This window comes from Cebus imitator, unplaced genomic scaffold (genome assembly GCF_001604975.1).
Source record: "Cebus imitator isolate Cc_AM_T3 unplaced genomic scaffold, Cebus_imitator-1.0 Scaffold51, whole genome shotgun sequence".
Classification (NCBI taxonomy): Eukaryota; Metazoa; Chordata; class Mammalia; order Primates; family Cebidae; genus Cebus; species Cebus imitator.
In genome coordinates this window covers 10,162,318-10,183,878 of record NW_016107366.1, presented here as the reverse complement: position 1 = coordinate 10,183,878, position 21,561 = coordinate 10,162,318, and the positions used below count along the sequence as shown (strand labels likewise).

Genomic DNA, 21,561 nt, shown 5'->3' with positions numbered 1-21,561 from the left:
AAAAAAAAAAAAAAAAAAGAAAGCTGGTGTAGTGAAGACCCCCTTTGGCTGGACAGCACAGCAGCAACTAGACTGAGATCCTACCAGACAAGGGTTCAATGATCACTGGTAGATGGTAAGTATCTGCAGTGGTGACTCTGACCTAGACACTGAAAACATTTATACAATTTATATTATCTTTGGCTCTGAACAGACCAGTACATAAAAACATATTAGACTAAGTGAATTTAAATAGAAATATAAAACTATTTACCATCAAAAGAATATACCCCACTTCAAGGTCTCAAAGGAGAATAAAAATCAATATATATATAATTATGCTTTATGTACAAAGTAAAAACATTATGTTGGAAGAATTTTAAATATGGTAGACTTGTGTGAAAAGATTTCCCTCAGGAAATGAGATGATCTTAAAGCCAATAAATGTAATTTTTTTTTTTTTTTTTTACAGGGTCTCCCTCTGTAACCCAGGCTAGAGTGCAGTGGCCCAATCTCAGCTTACTGTAGCCTCCACTTCCTGGGTTTGGGCGATTCTCGTGCCTCAGCCTCCTGAGTAGCTGGGATTACTGGTGTGCGCTACCATGCCCCACTAATTTTTGTATTTTTGGTGGATGGGGTTTCACGATGTTAGTCAGGCTGGTCTTGAACTGAACTCCTGGCCTCAAGCAATCTGCCCACCTTGGCCTCCCAAAGCGCTGGAATTACAGGTGTGAGCCACTGCTCCCAGTCAAATGTACATATTTCATAAGAAGAAAAATGATTGGCCAGGAGCGGTGGCTCTGCCTGTAACTCCAGCACTTTGGGAGGTAGAAGCAGGTGGATCACTTGCCTCCAGGAGTTCAAGACCAGTCTGGGTAACATGGTGAAACCCCATCTCTACAAAAAATACAAAAATTGGCCCAGCATGTTGGTGCAGGCCTGTAGTCCCAGCGTAGGAGGCTGAGGCAGGAGGATCATTTGAACCTAGGAAGTCGTGGCTGCAGTGAGCTGAGATGGCACCACTGCACTCCAGCCTGGGCAATACGGAGAGACTCTGTCTCAGAAAACAAAACAAGGCCGGGCTCGATGGCTCATGACTGTAATCCCAGCACTTTTGGGAGGCTGAGGCAGGTGAATCACCTGAGGTCGGGAGTCTGAGACCAGCATGTTCAATATGGTGAAACCCCATCTCTACTAAAAATACAAAATTAGCCAGGCATGGTGGCACACGCCCGTCATCCCAGCTACTTGGGAGGCTGAGGCAGAATTGCTTGAACCTAGGAGGCAGAGGTTGCAGTGAGCCAAGATTGCACCACTGCACTCCAGCCTGGGCAACAAGAGTGAAACTCTGTCTCAAAAAAACAGAAACAAATAAACAAGCAAAAAACAAAAACAAGTTAGTAAAACAATGAAAAAAATCATACATACTGTTCGAAAATGGCTACTTAGATGGTCTAGCCTGCTAAATCTTTTTCCGCAAGCTTGACATGGATAGGGCCTTTCTCCCGTATGACAACGAAGGTGGCGCTTTAGGTCTGCCTTCCGCTTTACCACGTGTGTGCAGTATGGGCACTTGAATCGCATCCGGGGCAGATCACCTGTCAAGAGATTGCTTGATTAAACCACTGGAAAGTTCATAAAAACAATTCTAATAACAGAAATAATTAAATCCATCCCCACTGGAAATGAGGAAAGAAAAAAACAAACTTAAAAAAATAAAAGAGATGAAGGAAATTTTATTAAGACTAGATTGTCAATGTAATCCTAAGTATAGAACATTAACTTCAGTATTTGATATATTTAGAAAGTTGGGTAAATTCAAAGTGCCATGCTTTTTTTTTTTTTTTTTTTNTAAAAAAAAAAAGAAAAAGAAAAAAAAAAAAAGAACCTGCTTTAGGGTGACAGTTAAAATATTTAACTTTAACTGTTAAGATATGGGCACCACCCAGACAGATGAGAAGCCTGACCAATTCTACTGGACACTGAACATAAACAATTACTTTGATCCTGCTTCTACATATCAGTCTATTATTATCTTTGCTCGCTTGCTATGTCTAATGGGAATACCATTCACAGGGTTAATGTGAGGACCAAATAAATTAACATGTATGAAATGCTTTGATAAACAGTTGCAGTTGATGAATAATTATGTATTATAATTAGTAATAAACAACTTTGTTCAATAGCTGTCAGAATAGTAGATTATGTTCTAATCTAAAAATTATTTATTTATTTTTATTATTTTTGTTTTTTAGAGACAGGGGTTTCACCATGTTGGCCAGTCTGGTCTTGAACTCCTGACCTTGTGATCCGCCCACCTTGGCCTCCCAAAGTACTGAGATTACAGGTGTGAGCCACCACGCCTGGCCTATTTATTTACTTATTTATATTTTTGAGACAGTGTCTTGCTCTGTCACCAGGCACCAGGTTGGAGTGCAATGGCGCGATCTTGGCTCACTGCAACCTCTGCCTCCTGGGTTCAAGCAATTCTCCTGCCTCAGCCTCCCGAGTAGCTGGGACTACAGGTGCACACCACCACACCCAGCTAATTTTTGTATTTTAGTAGAGACAGGGTTTCACTATGTTGGCCAGGATGGTTTCAATCTCTTGACCTCGTGATCCACCTGCCTCGGCCTCCCAAAGTACTGAGATTACAGGCGTGAGCCACTGCACCCAGCTCTAATCTAAAAATTATAAAAATTAATTGTGTAATGTTGAATCAATGTTTGGAATATTCATTTAGATAAAGTAAGGACAGTATAGAAGTAGGCCTCCAAACATAGTAAAAAAAAATCCAAGAGGCTTGGCTCAGTGGCTCACCCCTGTAATCCCAGCACTTTGGGAGGCCAAGGTAGATCACTTGAGGTCAGGAGTTTGAGACCAGCCTGGCCAACATGGTGAAACCCCGTCTCTACCAAGAATACAAAAACTAGGCCAGGCACCTATAATCCGAGCTGTCTGGGAGCCAACTGCTTGAACCCAGGAGGTTGAGGTTGCAGTGAGCTAAGATGGTGCCACTGCACTCCAGCCTGGGCGACAGAGCAAGACTCCATCTCAAACATAAATAAATAAACAATAAAAAATAAAAACAAAAAAAGCAAAATAAAATAAATATATAATCTATATCTTACAACCTTCAGGAGTTTCATTTTAATATAATTTTCCTTTAAATTTACATATAAACTTTTTTTTTTTTTTTTGACATAGAGTTTCGCTCTTGTTGCCCAGGCTGGAGTGCAATGGTGCAATCTCAGCTCACTGAAATCTCTGCCTCCCAGGTCCAAGTCATTCTCCTGCCTCAGCCTCCCGAGTAGCTAGGATTATAGGCATGTACCATCATGCCTGGCTAATTTTGTATTTTTAGTAGAGATGAGGTTTCTCCACGTTGGTCAGGGTGGTCTCGAACTCCCAACCTCAGGTGATCCACCAGCCTCAGCCTCCCAAAGTGCTGGGATTACTGGTGTGAGCCACTGTGGGCCCTGCCCTACAAGTAAACTATTAAGCAAAATTTGTTAACTGATTAATTGGTGGGGGGAAACTGGACGATATGCATTTCTTATCCCTAGTCTCTACTTCTGAGTGAGGGGAGGATTATTTTGAAACTGTCAATTTAAATGGTCTTTCTGCATTTTACTGTTATCATAAAAATGAGATGTCTCAAGTTGCATATTGGTCCATGGTAGATTTACAGTATCAGTGTTATGGGTTGTATGTGAGGTGTTTGTTCTTTTTTGGGTGGGGGATGGGGCCTCATTATGTTGCCTATGTTGGTCTTTAAGTTCTGGGCTCAAGTGATGCTCTGCCTGAGCCTCCCTAGTAGCTAGGACTAGAGGCATGCCTTAAAAAAAAAAATTATGGGCCAGGCATGGTGGCTCATGCCTGTAATCCCAGCACTTTGGGAGGCTGAGGTAGGTGGATCTCGAGATCAGCAGTTCGAGACCAGCCTGGCCAACACGGTGAAACCCCATCTCTAAGAAAAATATAAAAATTAGCTGGGTGTGGTGGCACTCGCCTGTAGTCACAGCTACTTGGGAGGCTGAGACAGGAGAATCGCCTGAACCGTGGTGGCGGTTGCAGTGAGCTGAGATTGTGCCTGGGTGAGAGTGAGAATCCATCTCAAAAAAAAAAAAAAAAAGAATTTGAATTTTAAAAAATTAAAAAATCCCATGAAAAAAAAAAAAGGAAAAAAAAAAAAAAAAAAAAAAATTAAAGGGAGTGGGTTAGGGATAAGAACACAGACATAAGACAGGCCATGAGTTGAAGGTTGTGGGACTAGGTAATGGTGCATGGAGATTAATTACACCATTCTCTTTACTTTTGCATATGTTTGAAATTTTTCTAAAATAAAAATTATGCGGGGCACAGTGGCTCATATCTGTAATCCCAGCACTTTGGGAGGCTCAGGTGGGAAGATCATTTCAGGCCAGGAGTTCAAGACCAGCCTGGGAAACACAGTGAGACCCCATCTCTATAAAAAAAAAGCAAAATAGAGGCCAGGTGAGGTGGCTCATGCCTGTAATCCCAGCACTTTGGGAGGCCAAGGTGGGTGGATCATGAGGACAGGAGTTCAAGACCAGCTTGGCCAACATAGTGGAACCCCGTTTCTATGAAAAATACAAAAATTAGCCAGGCATGGTGGTGCGTGCCTGTAGTCCCAGCTACTCAGAAGACTGAGGTACAGAATTGCTTGAACCAGGGAAGAGGAGGTTGTAGTGAGCCTAGATCACACGACTGCACTCCAGCCTGGGCGACAGAGCAAGACTCCATCTCAAACATAAATAAATAAACAATAAAAAATAAAAACAAAAAAAGCAAAATAAAATAAATATATAATCTATATCTTACAACCTTCAGGAGTTTCATTTTAATATAATTTTCCTTTAAATTTACATATAAACTTTTTTTTTTTTTTTNAAAAAAAAAAAAAAACTAAAGTGAAAATATGTGTCTTAGGGATTGAAGTATTTAGAAAAGAGCTTTAAACATTTAAGAGTAATCTGACCACCCACAGATAACAGTTTGGAAAATCATAGGTTTTGACCCTTAGTACTCTTAGTTTGATTGACATTATATTTATCCAATATTACTTTCAATTTAAAATTTTAAATCCATGTTGTATGAAATAAATTTCTTCTTTTTTTTTTTTTGAGAAAGAGTCTCACTCTATCGCCCAGGATGGAGTGCAGAGGCATGATCTCAGCTCACTACAACTTCTGCCTCCCAGGCTCAAGTGATTCTCCTGCCTCAGCCTCATGAGTAGCTTGGACTACAGGTGTGCACCACTATGGCTGGCTAAATTTTTTCTGTGTGTGTGACGGAGTCCTGCTCTGTCGCCAGGCTGGAGTGGAGTGGCACGATGTCAGCTCCCTGCAACCTCCGCCTCCTGGGTTCAAGTGATTCTTCTGCCTCAGGCTCCTGAGTAGCTGGGATTATAGGTATACACCACCATGCCTGGGTAACTTCTTTTTTGTACTTTTAGTAGAGACAGCATTTTGCCATGTTGGCTAGGCTGGTCTTGAACTCCTGACCTCAGGTGATCCGCCCGTGTCAGCCTCCCAAAGTGCTGGGATTACAGGCGTGAGCCACCACACCTGGCCTTACTAAATAAATTTCATTACAGAAATGGGACTTAAAAAAACTTGCTTCAACTGCCTAGAGCAGCACCTGAAACTAAGGGTATTTTGACAGAAGATTGATTAACATAGCAGTTTGGAATCTGGTTGAGGGGACTTATGCTCTTTACGGGTACCTGGAAAACTTTTGGATGTGACATCAGATCCTTGACCGTACTGATAGCCAACAGCAGTAGAGTCCATTTCAGCATCAATTGGTGCTTGTTCTTCAGACTGGGAAACATGGCTGGAAGAATCGGATGTGCGTGCTTCTCGTTTGTTTGACTTATAATGAGTAACTTCAGAAGGCTGTGACAATCTCAAATGTTTGGTCTTTTTAATGGACTCTTTCTTTGGTTCATGCTTGGCCAAGGGTTGTTGAGTATTCCTCTGGGAGGTTGAATGATAATTATACTTACTCCAGGATTTTCCACTTATTATACCTGTTCCTTGCTCTGGGCTTAGGTGAGAATGTGGAGAACTGCTTCCTTCTTGCCAGCCACCACTATAAAAAGAGGAGCGTTCTACACCATTAGAATTGGCATCTTTATCTGAGAGACTGAAATAGCGATCTTTTTCTTTCTCACTAATGTCTAAGGAAGATTTAATAAAAGTCTTACATACACTTATGACATCAGTCATCTGCAGGAAGCTAGCAGCTGACATCACTTCTATGACATTCTGACCAGTAAGAGACAGTTTGCCAGAATATACAAAGTCCAGGATAACTGTAAAGGTGTCAGGGGAGAAAGCCTGAAATGTAGCTGTGGTTGGCTGACTTGTCTCCTTTGAATTCTGAGAAAGAAGCATTTTAAAGTAGCCACTACTAGCAAATAATACATTTCGATGCGCTTTGAAGACCTTCCCTTCAACTAGAATACTGCAGTCACAAAATACATCTTGCCTGCGCTGTTCGTTCAGTTGCTGCAGAAGGTGAGACTGATGAGAGGAGATCTCCATTCTGAAGAAGAAAAGACACATGTGGTTACCAAAACCTACATTACAATTAATTTATTTTGTTTTGAGACAGGATCTTGCTCTGTTGCTCAGGCTGCCGTGCAGTGGTGTGATCAAAGCTCACTGCGGCCGGGTGCAGTGGCTCATTCCTGTAATCCCAGCACTTTGGGAGGCCGAGGTCACTTGGGGTCAGGAGTTTGAGGCCAGCCTGGCCAACATGGCAAAACCCCACCTCTACCAAAAATACAAAAATTAGCTGGGCATGGTGGCAGGTGCCTGTAATCCCAGCTACTTGGGAGGTTGAGGCAGGAGAACTGCTTGAACCTGGGAGATGGAGGTTGCAGTGAGCCGAGATCGCACCACTGTACTCCAGCCTGGCCACAGAGCAAGACTCTGTCTCAAAAAACAAATACCTCAAAAACAAACAAACAAAGCTCACTGCAACCTTGAACTCCTGGTTTCAAGTGATGCTCCTACCTCAGCCTCCCAAGTAGCTGGGACTCCAGGTGTGCACCATCCCACCTGGCTGTTGTTTTTTTTTTCTGTTTTTTTGTTTTTTTTTAAATAGAGATAAGGTCTCTATTTAAAAAACCAAATTACCGCCGGGCGCGGTGGCTCAAGCCTGTAATCCCAGCACTTTGGGAGGCCGAGGCGGGTGGATCACGAGGTCAAGAGATCGAGACCATCCTGGTCAACATGGTGAAACTCCGTCTCTACCAAAAATACAAAAAATTAGCTGGGCATGGTGGCGCGTGCCTGTAATCCCAGCTACTCAGGAGGCTGAGGCAGGAGAATTGCCTGAACCCAGGAGACGGAGGTTGCGGTGAGACGGAGGTTGCGGTGAGCCGAGATCGCGCCATTGCACTCCAGCCTGGGTAACAAGAGCGAAACTCAGTCTAAAAAAAAAAAAAAAAAAAAAAAAACAACAACAACAAATTACCACTGCTGGTCTCTAACTCCTGGGATTAAGCAATCCTTCTGCCCCATCCTCCCAAAGTGAACAATCCTTTTCTAAGGTGAGTCAAGTAAAATAATAATCAGAAGCCTCTTTTATTCTATTAAGAACACTTTCTTGGAGAATACAATCACCAAGACACAGAAGATAATAGGTTTCAACATATTATTTAATATTAGACTGTTAGTAGATTTTTAGAAAATTACTTGTTTTATTAGCAAAATTTATTGAGCATCTTCTTTCATTTTATAAATATAGAGATGGGGTCTCACTATGTTGCCCAGGCTGATCTTGAACTCCTAGGCTCAAGCCATCCTCTGGCCTCAGCCTCCCAAAGTGTTAGGATTACAGGCATGAGCCACTGTACCCAGCCAAGCATCTTCAATAAATCAGGCCTTCTGCTATAGGCGGAACCAACACATTTCATTTTTGCCTTCATGTTGTTTTCAATCTAAAAGGTTTATCAGACATTAAACTAAGACTCTAGCCCAGGGCGGTAGCTCATGCCTGTAATCCCAGCACTTTGGGAGGCAGAGGCAGGAGGACAGCTTGAGCTCTGGAGTATGAGACCAGGTTGTTCAACATAGTAAGATCCCATCTCTACAAAACAAATTTATTTTTTAATTAGCTGGTGTGATGGAGAGTACCTGTAGTCCTAGCTACCTGGGAGGCTAAGGCAGGAGGATCACTTGAGCCCAGGGGGTGGAGGTTGCAGTGAGCCATGATCATGCCACTCACTGCACTCCAGCCTGGGCCACAGAGACAGTCTGTCTCTAAAAAAAGTTAAAGTAGGCCGGGAGTGGTGGCTCACGCCTGTAATCACAGCACTTTGGAATGCTGAGGCAGGCGAATCACTTGAGTTCAGGAGTTCGAGACCAGTCTGGCCAACATGGCGAAACCTCATTTCTACTAAAAATACAAAAAAAAAAATTAGCCAGGTGTCGTGGCACATACCTGTAATCCCAGTTACCTGGGAGGCTGAGGCAGGAGAATCACTTGATCTCAGGAAGTGGAGGTTGCAGTGAGGTGAGACTGCACCACTGCACTCCAGCCTGGGTGACAGAGTAAGATTCCGTCTAAAAAAACAAAAAGTTAAATTCAACAAAGAGCTGTATGAAGTTACAATGACAAGTTAAGTGCTAAGAAAGAAAGAAGGTGCTATGTGTAGGCTATGAGTAGTATCCTATTTTAGACTGAGATGGAGAAGGTTAGGGATACCTCTCTGAGAAGTAACATTTAAACTGAGACCACAAAGTTGAGCAGGAATTATCCAGGTAGAGTGAGGAGAAAATTTTCTGGTTCCAGCAAAATAGTGGTGAAAACTTTCCTGCCACAAATCCTTAGAGACGTTAGATAAAATATAGCCAAAGTTTGGGCTTGCAAGAAAGATGTAGAAATCCCTAGATGCCAGCTAAGTGGAGAGAGCGCAGCCCAAGCTGTGAGGACCAGGAATGGCTAAGGGACTAGGTCCTTACCAGTACCAAACTTTGATCTATTAGAGCTGAGAGCTGGGAAGTTAGAACCCTCTGAGGACCACTACCTTAGTGAAAAAGGACTAAAAATTCTGACCATAAGTCCAAGGAGAAGGTAAATGAAGTTTGTCTTTGCAGGGCCTTGAGTAGGGAAAAAAAAGGCCCTATGTGAGATATCGAAGCCCAGTGGTTTGCCTTGTGACATTCCAAAGACCAGATTTAATTTACCTGATTGGTGTGGGAAATTTCAACCTGAAAAATTAACCTGGGACAAGTGCAGTGGCTCACGCCTGTAATCCCAGCACTTTGGGAGGCTGAGGCAGGCAGATCGCTTGAGCCCAGGAGTTCAAGACCAGCCTGGGCAACATGCTGAGATCCCTGTCTCTATAAAATAAATTAAAATAAAGTTAAAAAAAAAAAAAAAGAAAAATTAACCTGAAAATTGGTCCTGGGCTGGTGGTGTCTTCAGGACACTTTGCAGAAGCAAATGCAACATTGCTCGGGTGGGGGTGGGTCTCTGAATCCAAGCCAGGCAGAAATAAGCTGTGCTTAAGCTGAACTCAAAATCATTCCCCTCTGTACACAAAGTGGGTAATTTCCAATATTGTACAAACATGATATCAAGTATCTCCTATCTTAAAAACAAACAAAGAACAGGTGTGGTGGCTCACACCTATAATCCTAGCACTTTGGGAGGCTGAGGCGGGTGACTCAAAAACAGACAAACAAACACACAAACAAACAAACAAATGTGCCAACAAAAACCTCCCCTTAATTTCACATCTACTTTTGGCTACTATTCCATTTTTCTTTTCTTTGTGTAAACTCCCTTTATACAAAATTCATTGAAATAGTTTTGCTTTGTTTTGTTTGTATTTACTGTCTCCACGTCTCCTCCTGTCTCTTTTGAACCCATTCCAGTCAGGTTTTCATCACCATAAATCAAAACCATTCTTTTATTTTTTTTGAGATAGAGTGTCATTCTCTTGCAGTGCAGTGGCTTGATCTTGGATCACTGCAATCTCTGCCTCCTGGGTTCAAGCGATTCTTCTGCCTCAGCCTCCTGAGTAACTAGGATTACAGGCGCATGCCACCACACTGGGTGAATTTTTGTATTTTTGGTAGAGATGGGGTTTCACCATGTTGGCTAGGCTGGTCTTGAACTCCTGACCTCAGGTGATCTGCCTGACTCGGCCTCCCAAAATCCTGGGATTACAGGTATGAGCCATGGAGCCTGGCCAAAATCATTCTTCTTATGGTTATTAGTAATTTGCATGCTACCAAATCCAATGATCATTTCTTTGTCTTCACTTTGCCCACACAGTTGATCATTGTCTTCATCCTAAAACACTTTCTTCACTTGGCCACCAGGGCACCACTCCTTCATGGTTTTCCTACCTCACTGGCTACTCCTTCTCAGTCTCCTTTGCTGGTTCTTCTCCATTTTCCTAATCTCCAAATTTTGGAATGTACTGGGTCTCAGGCCTCAAATATCTTCTCTACCTGTATCATTCCCTAGGGAGCATTTAGAATCCTATCCAGGCTCGCACCAAGCAAGCAATCAGGTCTGCATCAGACACCATCAAGGTGTCCTGTAATTCAATTCAATTCCAACACTATGTACCTGGAGAGAGCATCAGATCCCACAGGTTGAAGGCACAGTCCCATAAGGCACGCCCCTACTTCTGAGCCAATTGCAGGCCCCAGCTTGTTTTATGTGTGCTTCTGACTGACCAGCTAAAATTGTGGTTCCTATGGTGCCCTCCTTACGTTTGATTAATTTGCTAGAGTAGCTCACAGAACTTAGGGAAACACTTAAGTTTCCCGGTTTATCATAACGGATATTACAAAACATACAGAAGAGGAGAAGCATAGGGCAAGGCACGTGGGAAGGCGCTTGGAGCTTCCATGCCTGCCCCAAGTGCACCACCCTCCAGGAACGTCCACATGTTCAGCTATCTGGAAGCACTCCAAATCCAGTCCTTTTGGGTTTTCTGGAAACTTCATTACGTAGGCATGAGTAATTGAATCATTGGCCATTAGTGATCAAATTAACTTTTAGCCTCTCTCTCCTCCGCAGAGGCTGGCAGGGTGGGCTGAAAGTCCTACCTTTCTACTCCTGCCTGATCTTTCTGGTGAGCAGTCCCAAACCTTAAGCTACCTAGAGGCTGCCGGCCAGCCATCAGTCAATACATTAGCATACAAAAAGAAATCACGTTGGAGATGCTAAGGATTTTAGTTGTATGCCAGGAAAGGGGGATGAAGACCAAACATATATTTCATAATATCATAGCATCTTTTAAAAAAAATTATTTGGCCGGGCGCGGTGGCTCAAGCCTGTAATCCCAGCACTCTGGGAGGCCGAGGCGGGTGGATCACGAGGTCAAGAGATCGAGACCATCCTGGTCAACATGGTGAAACCCCGTCTCTACTAAAAAAATACAAAAAAATTAGCTGGGCATGGTGGCGCGTGCCTGTAATCCCAGCTACTCAGGAGGCTGAGGCAGGAGAATTGCCTGAACCCAGGAGGCGGAGGTTGCGGTGAGCCGAGATCGCGCCATTGCACTCCAGCCTGGGTAACAAGAGCGAAACTCCGTCTCAAAAAAAAAAAAAAAAAAGGTATTTATTTTAAATAAATAGGGTCTTACTATGTTGCCCAGCCTGGTCTCAAACTGCTGGGCTCAAGTGATCCTCCTGCCTTGGCCTTCCTAAATGCTGGGATTACAGGCATGAGCCACCGTGCCCAGCCAATCACAGCATCTTAATATGTGCAAAACCATACTTTTTGTTCACCCCCATCCTAAATCTACCTTTCCTACAGTCTCATCCATCTTAGGAAGCAGTAACCTCCATTTTACCAGCTGTTTAGATCAAAGACATTGAGTCGTCTTCGACTCCATGTTGTTGGGTTTACCTTTGAAGTAGCAAAATCCTACCACTTCTCTACATGAGCGCTGCTGCCACCTTGATCCTAGTCACCACCACTTATCATCTAGAGGCTGTTTTATTTTGTTTATTTATTTGAGACGGAGTCTTGCTGTGTTGAGCTGGAGTGCAGTGGCATAATCTAGGCTCACTGCAACCTCCGCATCCAGAATTCAAGCTACTTTCCTACCTCAGCCTCCTGAGTAGCTGGAATTACAGGTGCCAACCACCATGCCCAGCTGATTTTTGTATTTTTAGTACAGACGCGGGTTTTGCCATGTTGGCCAGACTTGTCTCGAACTTCTGACCTCAACAGCCTGCCTCGGCCTCCCAAAGTGCTGGGATTACAGGCGTGAGCCACCGCACCCAGCCCTAGGGGCTATTTTAATAGCCTCCTTGCAACTTCCGTCTAGTCTGAATATAGCAGCCAGAGGGATCCTTCTAAAACAGAAGTGAAATCACATTACTCCTCTGCATAAAACCTTCCAGTGGTTTATCATCCAACTCCAAAGTTCTCCTCATGACCTAAAAGGCCCCATGTGATCTGCATGCTCCCCCTCCCAGGAATTCTCTAACCTCATCTCCACTGCTCTGCCCTTCACTCACTCCATTCTAGCTACCAGGACCTCTGCTTGTTCCTGAACATTTAAGGCACGTTCCTGCCACAGAGCCTTTGTACTTGCCAGTCCCTCTTCTTGGAACATTCCTCCATCAGATACACACAGAGCTCACATTTTCACTTCTTTATAGGTTTCTGCTCCAATGTCACCTTATCAGACAGGCTTTCCTTTACCAACCTATATAAGCACTCCTTCCCATTCACTGTGCCTTTATTTATTTGTTAATTATCTGTCTTCTCCTACTAAAATTAAAATGTAATGGCCAAGAGAGCAGAGACTTTGTCTATTTTGCTTACTTACATATTCCAGCTCCTTGAATTGGATAACAGATATTCAATTAATACTGTTGAATGAATAATTCAAAAATGTTAAAGCACATAAGGAAATCATTCTTTATAAAGAAGAATCAGGTCAGGCGTGGTGCTTCATGCTTGTAATCCCAGCACTTTGGAAGGCTGAGGTGAGCGGATCACCTGAAGTCAGCAGTTTGAGACCAGCCTGGCCAATATGGTGAAACCTCATCTCACTAAAAATTCAAAAATTAGTTGGGCATGGTGGTGGGCACCTGTAATCCCAGCTACCTGGGAGGCTAAGGCAGGAGAATGTTTGAACCTGGGAGGCAGAGGCTGTGGTGAGCCAAGATCATGCCACTGCACTCCAGCCTGGGTGACAGAGCGAGACATGTCAAAAAAACAAAACAAAAACAAACAAACAAAAAACCACCAATAAAGAAGAATCAGCAGGCATCACAAACAGAATTAGAAACCCAAGAATTTCAGGAAACATAACAAAAGTTTGATAGACTATGAAATAAGTATGTTTAAAATGGTCAAAAAAATATAAAACAACAAATAAAAAGAAAAAATTTAAAAAAGAGATAAAAGATAAATAGAATTAACTTTTAATATGTTTATTGACCATTGCTTGCTCACTATGATATTGTTAACTAGCACTGCATAACAACCACAAAAACAGTGTTATACACTTAAAAGAACAGTCATGCTCGGAGTAGTGACGTTTCAGTCAACAACCAACTGCATAAATATGATGGTGGCCACTTAAGATTATAATGGAATTAAAAAATTCCTATTGCCCAGTGATGCAACATTGTAGCATAACACATTACTTAGGTGTGTTTGTGGTGATGCTGGCCAAAAGCAGTGGGTTATACCAGATAGCCTAGGTGTGTAGTAGACTATACCATCCAGATTTGTGTAAGTATGCTCTATGATGTTGACACAAAGACAAAATCAACTAACAACACCCTTCATTAAGTGATAAATGACTTTATTTAGCTCATTTGCCTGTGGATTGGCCGATTTAGTCTGGACTTGTCAGGGCAGCTCTGCTGATCTTTTTTTTTTTACGCGGAGTCTCATTCTGTTGCCCAGGCTGGAGTCAGTGGTGCAATCTTGGCTCACTGCAACTTCCCAGGTTCAAGCGATTCTCCTGCCTCAGCCTCCCAAGTAGCTGGGATTACAGGCATGCGCCACCATGCCCGGCTAATTTTTTTGTATTTTTAGTTGAGACGGGGTTTCACCATGTTGGTCAGGCTGGTTTCGAACTCCTGACCTCAGGTGATCCACCCACCTCAGCCTCCCAAAGTGCTGGGATTATAGGCTTGAGCCACTGTGCCTGGCCAGGGTCTCTCTTTGTTGCCTAGGCTGGAGTACAGGGTGTGATCACAGCTCACTGAAGCCTCCGGGCTCAAGTGATCCTCCTGCCTCAGCTCCTGCCTGAGTATCTGGAACTACAGGTGCACATCACCACACTCAGCTAATATTTTAATTTTTTTGTAGAGATGGGGTCTCCTTATGTTGCCTAGGCTGGTCTCAAATACTTGGGCTCAAGCGATCCAGCCTCCTCAGCCTCCCAAGTGCTGGGATTACAGATGTAAGCCACTGCACCTGGCCACTTTTAGATTTATTTATTTATTTTTTTTGAGATGGAGTTTGGCTCTTGTCACCCAGGTTCGAGTGCAGTGGCACGAACTCAGCTCACTGCAACCTCCATCTCCGTGGTTCAATTGATTCTCCTGCCTCAGCCTCCTGAGTAGGTGGGATTACAGGCCTGTGCCACCACCTCTGGCTAATTTTTGTATTTTTTTTTTTTTATTTTTTTATTTTTCTTGAGACAGGGTCTCGCTCTGTCTCCCAGGTTGCAGTGCAGTGGTGTGATCTCAGCTCACTACAACCTAGGTCTCCCGGGTTCATGCAATTCTCCTACCTCCGCCTCCCAAGTAGCTGGGATTACAGGTGCCCAGCAACATGCCTGGCTAATTTTTGTATTTTTAGTAGAGACAGGGTTTCACCATGTTGGACAGCCTGGTCTCGAACTCCTGACCTCAGGTGATCTACCTACCTTGGCCTCCCTCTCAAAGTGCTGGGATTACAAGCATGAGCCATCATACTCAACCCCACTTTTAGTTTTAATATGGTCAAATATGTCAATCAGTTAATGGTATGAGTCTTCTGTATTTTAAAAAGCCCTTCCCTAACTCAAGGACATAAATACATTTTCTATTTTTATACAGAGTCTCCCTCTGTGGCCTAGGCTGTAGTGCGGTGGCTCAATCTTGGCTCACTGCAACCTCTGCCTCCTGGGTTCAAGCAATCCTCTTGCCTCAGCCTCCCAAGTAGCTGGGATTACAGGTGCCCACCACCACACCCAGCTAGTTTTTTGTATTTTTTAGTAGAGATGGGGTTTCACTGTGTTGCCCAGGCTGGTCACAAACTCCTGAGCTCAGGCAATCCGCACTCCTCGGTCTCCCAAAGTGTTGGGACTATAGGCGTGAGCCAGCCTGGCCAGCCAAAGACATTTTTTAAAGTTCTGTTTTTCACTTTTAGAGCTTTCATCTACTTGAATTTACTTTGTATATGGTATTCTAGTTTTTTTCCCCACATAAACAACTTTTATAGCACCATTTATTGAACAATTTTTCCTTTCCCCAGTAATTTGTTGTTTTTGATGATATTGTTTTAAACAGAGACAGGGTCTTGCCATGTTGCCCAGGGTGGTCTCAAACTCCTGAGCTCAAGTGATCTTCTCACCTTGGCCTCCCAAAATGCTGGGATTACAGTTATGAGCCTCTACACCCAGCCTTCTCCACTAATTTGTAATGCTACTACTGTTATACATCTGGTGTCCATAATTCATTGATCTATTTATGATCTTTTTATTCATTTCAGTTCATCCATTTGCCTATGTACCAATACTTCACAGTAGTAATTATCAAAACTTTACAATGAGTTGCCCCACCTCAAGTAACATTTTTTCAGAAATGCTATTGACCCTTCTCCCTCATAAACATTAGCATCAGTTTGACAAGCTTCATTATTGCATTGAACTTATAGCTTAACTGAGAGGAGAATTACATCTTTATAATGTTGAGTCTCACTATTCATGAACATGGTATAATTCTCCATTTATTCAGGTCTTGTTTCATCCTCCTCAATGTTATTTTCTCTAAGATCTTACATATTTTTGTTATATTCCTACTGATCATAGATTTTATTGCTATAGTGAATGGACAATTTTTTCCTATTGCATTATTACTGGTTTATAGGCATACTATTCATATTTGTATATTAATCTTATATATGGCAACCTCTCTTATTAGCTAGTCTCTTATTAATTTTAATGGTTTATCCAAAGGTTTTCTGAGTCCAGTGCTGTGGCTCACACCTACAATCCCAGCACTTTGGGAGGCCAGATGGGAGAATCTCTTGAGCCCAAGAGTTCAAGACCAGCTGGGCAATATATGGAGACTCTGGCTCTACAAAAATAAGAAAATGGCACATATCTGTGGTCCTGGCTACTTGGGAGGCTGAGGGAGGATGGATTGCTTGAGCCTAGGAGGTTGAGGCTGCAGTAAGCCATATGGTGCTACTGCACCAGCCTAAGCCTCAGAGCAACACCCTCCTCAAAAAAAGAAAAAGAAAAAGAAAAAAGAAAACCCAAAGATATTCTGAAACATTATTTGTAGATAATTACATGCCTGCAAATAAGGAGTTTTATTTCATTTAGTTCCATTTTTATGTCTCATTTCTTATGTCAGTCCTATTGCATGGGCTAGGATCTCCCATAAAGTGTGGAACAGAAGCCATGAGAGCAGGCATCATTTGCTGAATGGAAACACTGAAAAATTAACCATTAATAATGATGCTTAGGCTGTGCATGGTGGCTCGCACCTGTAATCCTAGCACTTTGGGAGGCCAAGGTGGGAGGATCACATAAGCCCAGGAGTTTACGACCAGCCTAGGCAAAAAAGTGAGACTTTGTCTCTATACACATACGAAACAAATTAGCTAGGCATGGTGGCACGTGCCTGTGGTCCCAGCTACATAGGAGGCTGAGGTAATAGGATCCCTTCAGCCCAGGAGGTCAAGGCTGCAGTAAGCCTTGTTTGTGCCACTGCACTCCAGCCTCGGCAACAGGGACAAACCCTATTTAAAAAAAAAAAAAAAAAAAAAAAAAAAAGAATGATGATGTTTAATATAAGAGTTTGATTAGTACCCTTTTGTTTTCAATTTGTTAAAACTTAAAAAAAAATTTTAAATTAGTGCTATATTGTATTATTTATTCTGCATATATATGTTTTCCCCTCTTGGTATATTAATTTCCTAGGGCTGCCATAACAAGTACCAAAAACTAGGTAACTTAAAAAAATATAATTTTATTGTCTCACAATCTGGAGACTGGAAATCCAAAATTAAACTATGAACAGGGCCATGATTTTTCTGAAACCTATAAGGGAGGAATCCTTCTTTATTTCATTCTATCTTGTGGTGGCCTTAGGTGTTCCTTGGTTTGAAGCAGCTTATCCCCAGTCTCGGCCTCTGTCTTCACACGGTCATCTTCTCCCTCCGTGTGTGTGTCTGTACCTTTACAAAGTATTCTCTCCTCCTTGGTCAGGTGTGGTGGCTCACACCTATAATCCCAGCACTTTGAGAGGCCAAGGATGGTGGATCACTTAAGGTTAAGAGTTCAAGATCAATATGGTCACCATGGTAAGGTCAATATGGTGAAATCCTGTCTTTACTAAAAATATGAAAATTAGCTGGGCACGGTGGCAGGTGCCTGTAATCCCAGCTACTCAGGAGGCTGAGGCAGGAGAATCGCATGAACCTGGGAGGTGGAGGTTGCAGTAAGAGGATATCCTGCCAATGCACTCCAGCCTGGGTGACAGAGTGAGGGTCCATCTCAAAAACAAAACAAAACAAACCCAAAGTATTCTCTCCTTACATCTTCACATTGTCTTCTCATAAGGACACCAGTGATATTGGATTAAGGGCCCACACTACCCTAGTGACCATATCTTAATTTAATCACATCTTCAACAGCCTTATTTCCAAATAAGAGACTATAGATTAGGACTTCATCATATCATTTTGGGGAAACAAAATTTAACCCATACCAATCTGTTAAAATGATATATTATATTAATGGATTTCTTGGATGTTAAATGATCTTTGTATTACTGGAATAATCTAATCCAATCTCTACCTCCCTATGCCTGAGACTATATTAATGCCTCACTATCTGCATTTCCACCCTGAACCACCACCAGATTCAGTTACTTAACCTGATTTCTTTTTTCTTTTTTTTTTTTTTTTGAGGCAGGGCCTCACTCTGTCACCCATGCTAGAGTGCAGTGGCACAATCTTCGCTCACTAAAACCTCTGCTTCCCAGGTTCAAGCAATCCTCCCACCTCAGCCTCCAGAGTAGCTAGAATGACGGGTGCACCACCACGCCTGGCTAATTTTTGTATTTTTAGTAGAGATAGGGTTTCACTATGTTTCCCAGGCTGGTCCCAAACTCTTGGGCTCAAGCAATCCGCCTGCCTCGGTCTCTCAAAGTGCTGGGATTACAGGCATGAGCCACTGAACCCAGGCTGAGCGGTTATTTTTAAAATACACTAACTGGTTGGATGCAGTGGCTCATGTACGTAATCCCAGCACTTTGGGAGGCTGAGGTGGGTGGATCACCTGAGGTCAGGAGTTCGACACCAGCCTGGCCAACATGGTGAAACCCCATTTCTACAAACATACAATAGTTAGTTAGCCAGGCATGATGGCAGGTGCCTATAATCCCAACTACAGTGAAACACATCTCTACTAAAATACAAAAAATTAGCCAGGCATAGCAGTGTGTGTCTGTCCTCCCAGCTACTCGGGAGGCTGAGGCACAGGAGAATCACTTGAACCTGGGAGGGGGAGGTTGCAGTGAGCGGAGATCACACCACTGCACTCCAGCCTGGGCGACTCAGCAACAATCCATCTCAAAAAAAATAAAAAACTAAGTACAGTATGAAAGTTATAAATATGAACATATATAGAGACAAAGAACCTATAATGAGTTAGTTCTCAAGGAGTTCCATCTATAACGGTTTCTTCCATGTTTAAGACAGGCCAGGTTCTACTAGTGATGGTCTTTGAAATCCCAAATCTCCCAGACACTATTAAATAAAAAAGACTGAGTCACTTAGCTAGAGATTGGACCTTCACATTCTCATTATGAGCCCAAAGACCCAGCTTTTGCTCAGTCCTTATATGACCTTGTCTGTGGAGGACACACAAACCCGGGATACTGTGCTAACACAGAGACATAATATATGCATGGTTATGTCAGACAAGTGCAAAACAAGGCATCTGGGAATACTGCTACAGAAGCATTGAATCAATGGCTCATCTTTTTTGTGTGTGTGAGATGGAGTCTCATTCTGTCACCCAGGCTGGAGTGCAATGGCGCAATCTTGGCGCACTGCAACCTCCACGCCCCCACCCCGGGTTCAAGTGATTCTCCTGCTTTAGCCTCCCAAATGGCTGGGACTACAGGTTAGGGATACTTAACCTGTACTAGCATATCCTCTCAGTTAAAAATCTAATAATTCCTCTGTTCTCTTTGAAATAAGGCAGTTGGGTCATGACTTTACATTTTTTTTTTTAATTAATTAATTTTTTTTTTAGATATGAGGTTTCTCCATGTTGGCCAGGCCAGTCTCGAACTCCTGACCTTAGGTGATCTGCCCACCTCGGCCTCCCAAAGTGCTGGATTACAGGCGTGAGCCTGATATGATAAATAATGCTTAAATAATGGTTACTATGGTTCAGCTGTGTCCCCACCCAAAATTTCATCTTGAATTGTAATCTCCATAATCCCACGTGTCAAGGGTGGGACCAGGTGGAGGTAATTGAATCATTGGGGCAGTTTCCTCTATCCTTTTCTCATGATAGTAAGTGAGTCTCACGAGATCTGATAGTCTTACAAGCATCTGGCATTTCCCCTGCTGGCACTCACTCCATCCTGCCACCCTGTAAAGAAGGTGCCTGCTTCTCCTTCACCTTCTGCCATGACTGTAAGTTTCCTGAGGCCTCCCTAGAAATGCAGAACCGAGTCAATTAAGCCTCTTTCTTTTATGAATTACCCAGTCTTTGGTATTTTAGCAATGTGAGGACAGACTAATACAGTGCTGCAACAAATATTTTTGTGGGCAGGGTGCGGTGGCTCACACCTGTAATCCTAGCACTTTGGGAGGGCGAGGTGGTCGATTACCTGAGGTCAGGAGTTTGAGACCAGCCTGGTCAATGTGGCGAAACCACGTCTCTACTAAAATTACAAAAATTAGCTGGACATATTGGCATGCACCTGTTATCCCAGCTACTTGGGAGGCTGAGGCAGAAGAATTGCTTGAACCTGAGGGGGCAGAGGTTGCATTGAACTGAGATTGCGCCACTGCACTCCAGCCGAGGCAACAAGAGTGAAATTCCACCTCAAAAAAAAAAATTCTTTTTCAATATAGACCCTTGAGCATTGCTATGGTCTTAATGTCCCCACCAAATTCATGCAACAGTATTAAGAGATAGATTAAAGAGATTATTAGAGCCGGGCACAGCGGTTCATGCCTGTAATCCCAGCACTTTGGGAGGCTGAGGCAGGTGGATGATGAGGTCCATCTCAGCCAGGAGTTCAAGACCAGCCTGGCCAAGATAGTGAAACCCTGTCTCTACTAAAAATAAAAAAATTAGCTGGGGGTGGTGGCGCTTGCCTGTAATCCCAGCTACGTGAGAGGCTAAGGCAGAGAAATGCTTGAACTCGGGAGGCAGAGGTTGCAGTGAGCCAAGATCATGTCACTGCACTCCAGCCTGGGTGACGGAGCGAGACTTTGTCTCAAAAAAAAAGAAAAAAAAAAGATTATTAGGTCATCTGGGTACCTCATTCATGCATGGATTAATGCCGCTATCTCAGGAGTGGGTTAGTTAGCATGAAAGTGGGCTCTTGCTAAGAGTTTGGCCCTTATGTTGTCTCTCTGTGTTGCTCCTGTGCTTCCTTGCCATGGGATGCCTTCCATCATCCTATGATCCTTGCCAGATGCTGGCATCAGATCTGTGAGCCAAATAAACTTCTGTTCTTTATAATTACCCAGTCTGTGGTATTCTGCTATAGCAACAGAAATGGACTAAGACAAGCATTTTGGATATAATTTGATTCCTAGAAGTCCAGTTGCTAAGTGGGTACTGACAAATGGCTTTCCCAAAACACTGTATCTTTTTTTTTTTTTTTGAGACTGAGTCTCACTCTATTGCCCAAGCTGGAGTGCAGTGAGGCAATTTCAGCTCTCTGCAGCCTCCACCTCCTGGGTTCAAGCAATTCTCATGCCTCAGCCTCCTGAGTAGTTTGGGATGACAGGTGCCCACCACCACCGTGCCCAGCTAATTTTTGTATTTTTAGTAGAGATGGGGTTTCACCATGTTGGCCAGGCAGTTCTCGAATTCCTGACCTCAGGCAATCCATCCACCTTAGCCTCCGAAAGTGCTGGGATTACAGGCGTGAGCCACCGAGCCTGGTCCCACTGTATCAATTTCTGTCTCTACCAACACCATAGGACAGTGACTTTTTCTCCAGTATTTTCATTAAACTTGAAAATTCTCTCTCTTAGGCCGGGCGCGGTGGCTCACGCCTGTAATCCCAGCACTTTGGGAGGCCCAGGCGGGTGGATCACGAGGTCAAGAGATCGAGACCATCCTGGTCAACATGGTGA

The 21,561-nt window shown here is 43.2% G+C and overlaps 1 protein-coding gene across 5 annotated transcripts in view; it reads right to left on the bottom strand.

Moving 5' to 3' along the window:
* ZBTB8A (zinc finger and BTB domain containing 8A) overlaps nt 1-21,561 on the bottom strand; it is a 51,893-nt gene that overhangs the window by 2,069 nt on the left and 28,263 nt on the right. For 4 of the 5 annotated variants that reach the window (XM_017527951.2, XM_017527954.2, XM_017527950.2 and 1 more), the window contains 2 exons: nt 5,729-6,552; nt 1,408-1,577 (listed from right to left, as the gene is read on the bottom strand). In XM_017527951.2, coding sequence (XP_017383440.1) covers nt 1,408-1,577; nt 5,729-6,551 — 993 coding nt within the window. In that variant the 5' untranslated portion in view covers nt 6,552. Of the gene's footprint in view, nt 1-1,407; nt 1,578-5,728; nt 6,553-8,457; nt 8,494-21,561 lie in introns of those variants that run through there. The other variant, XM_017527952.2, reaches the window with a different exon arrangement.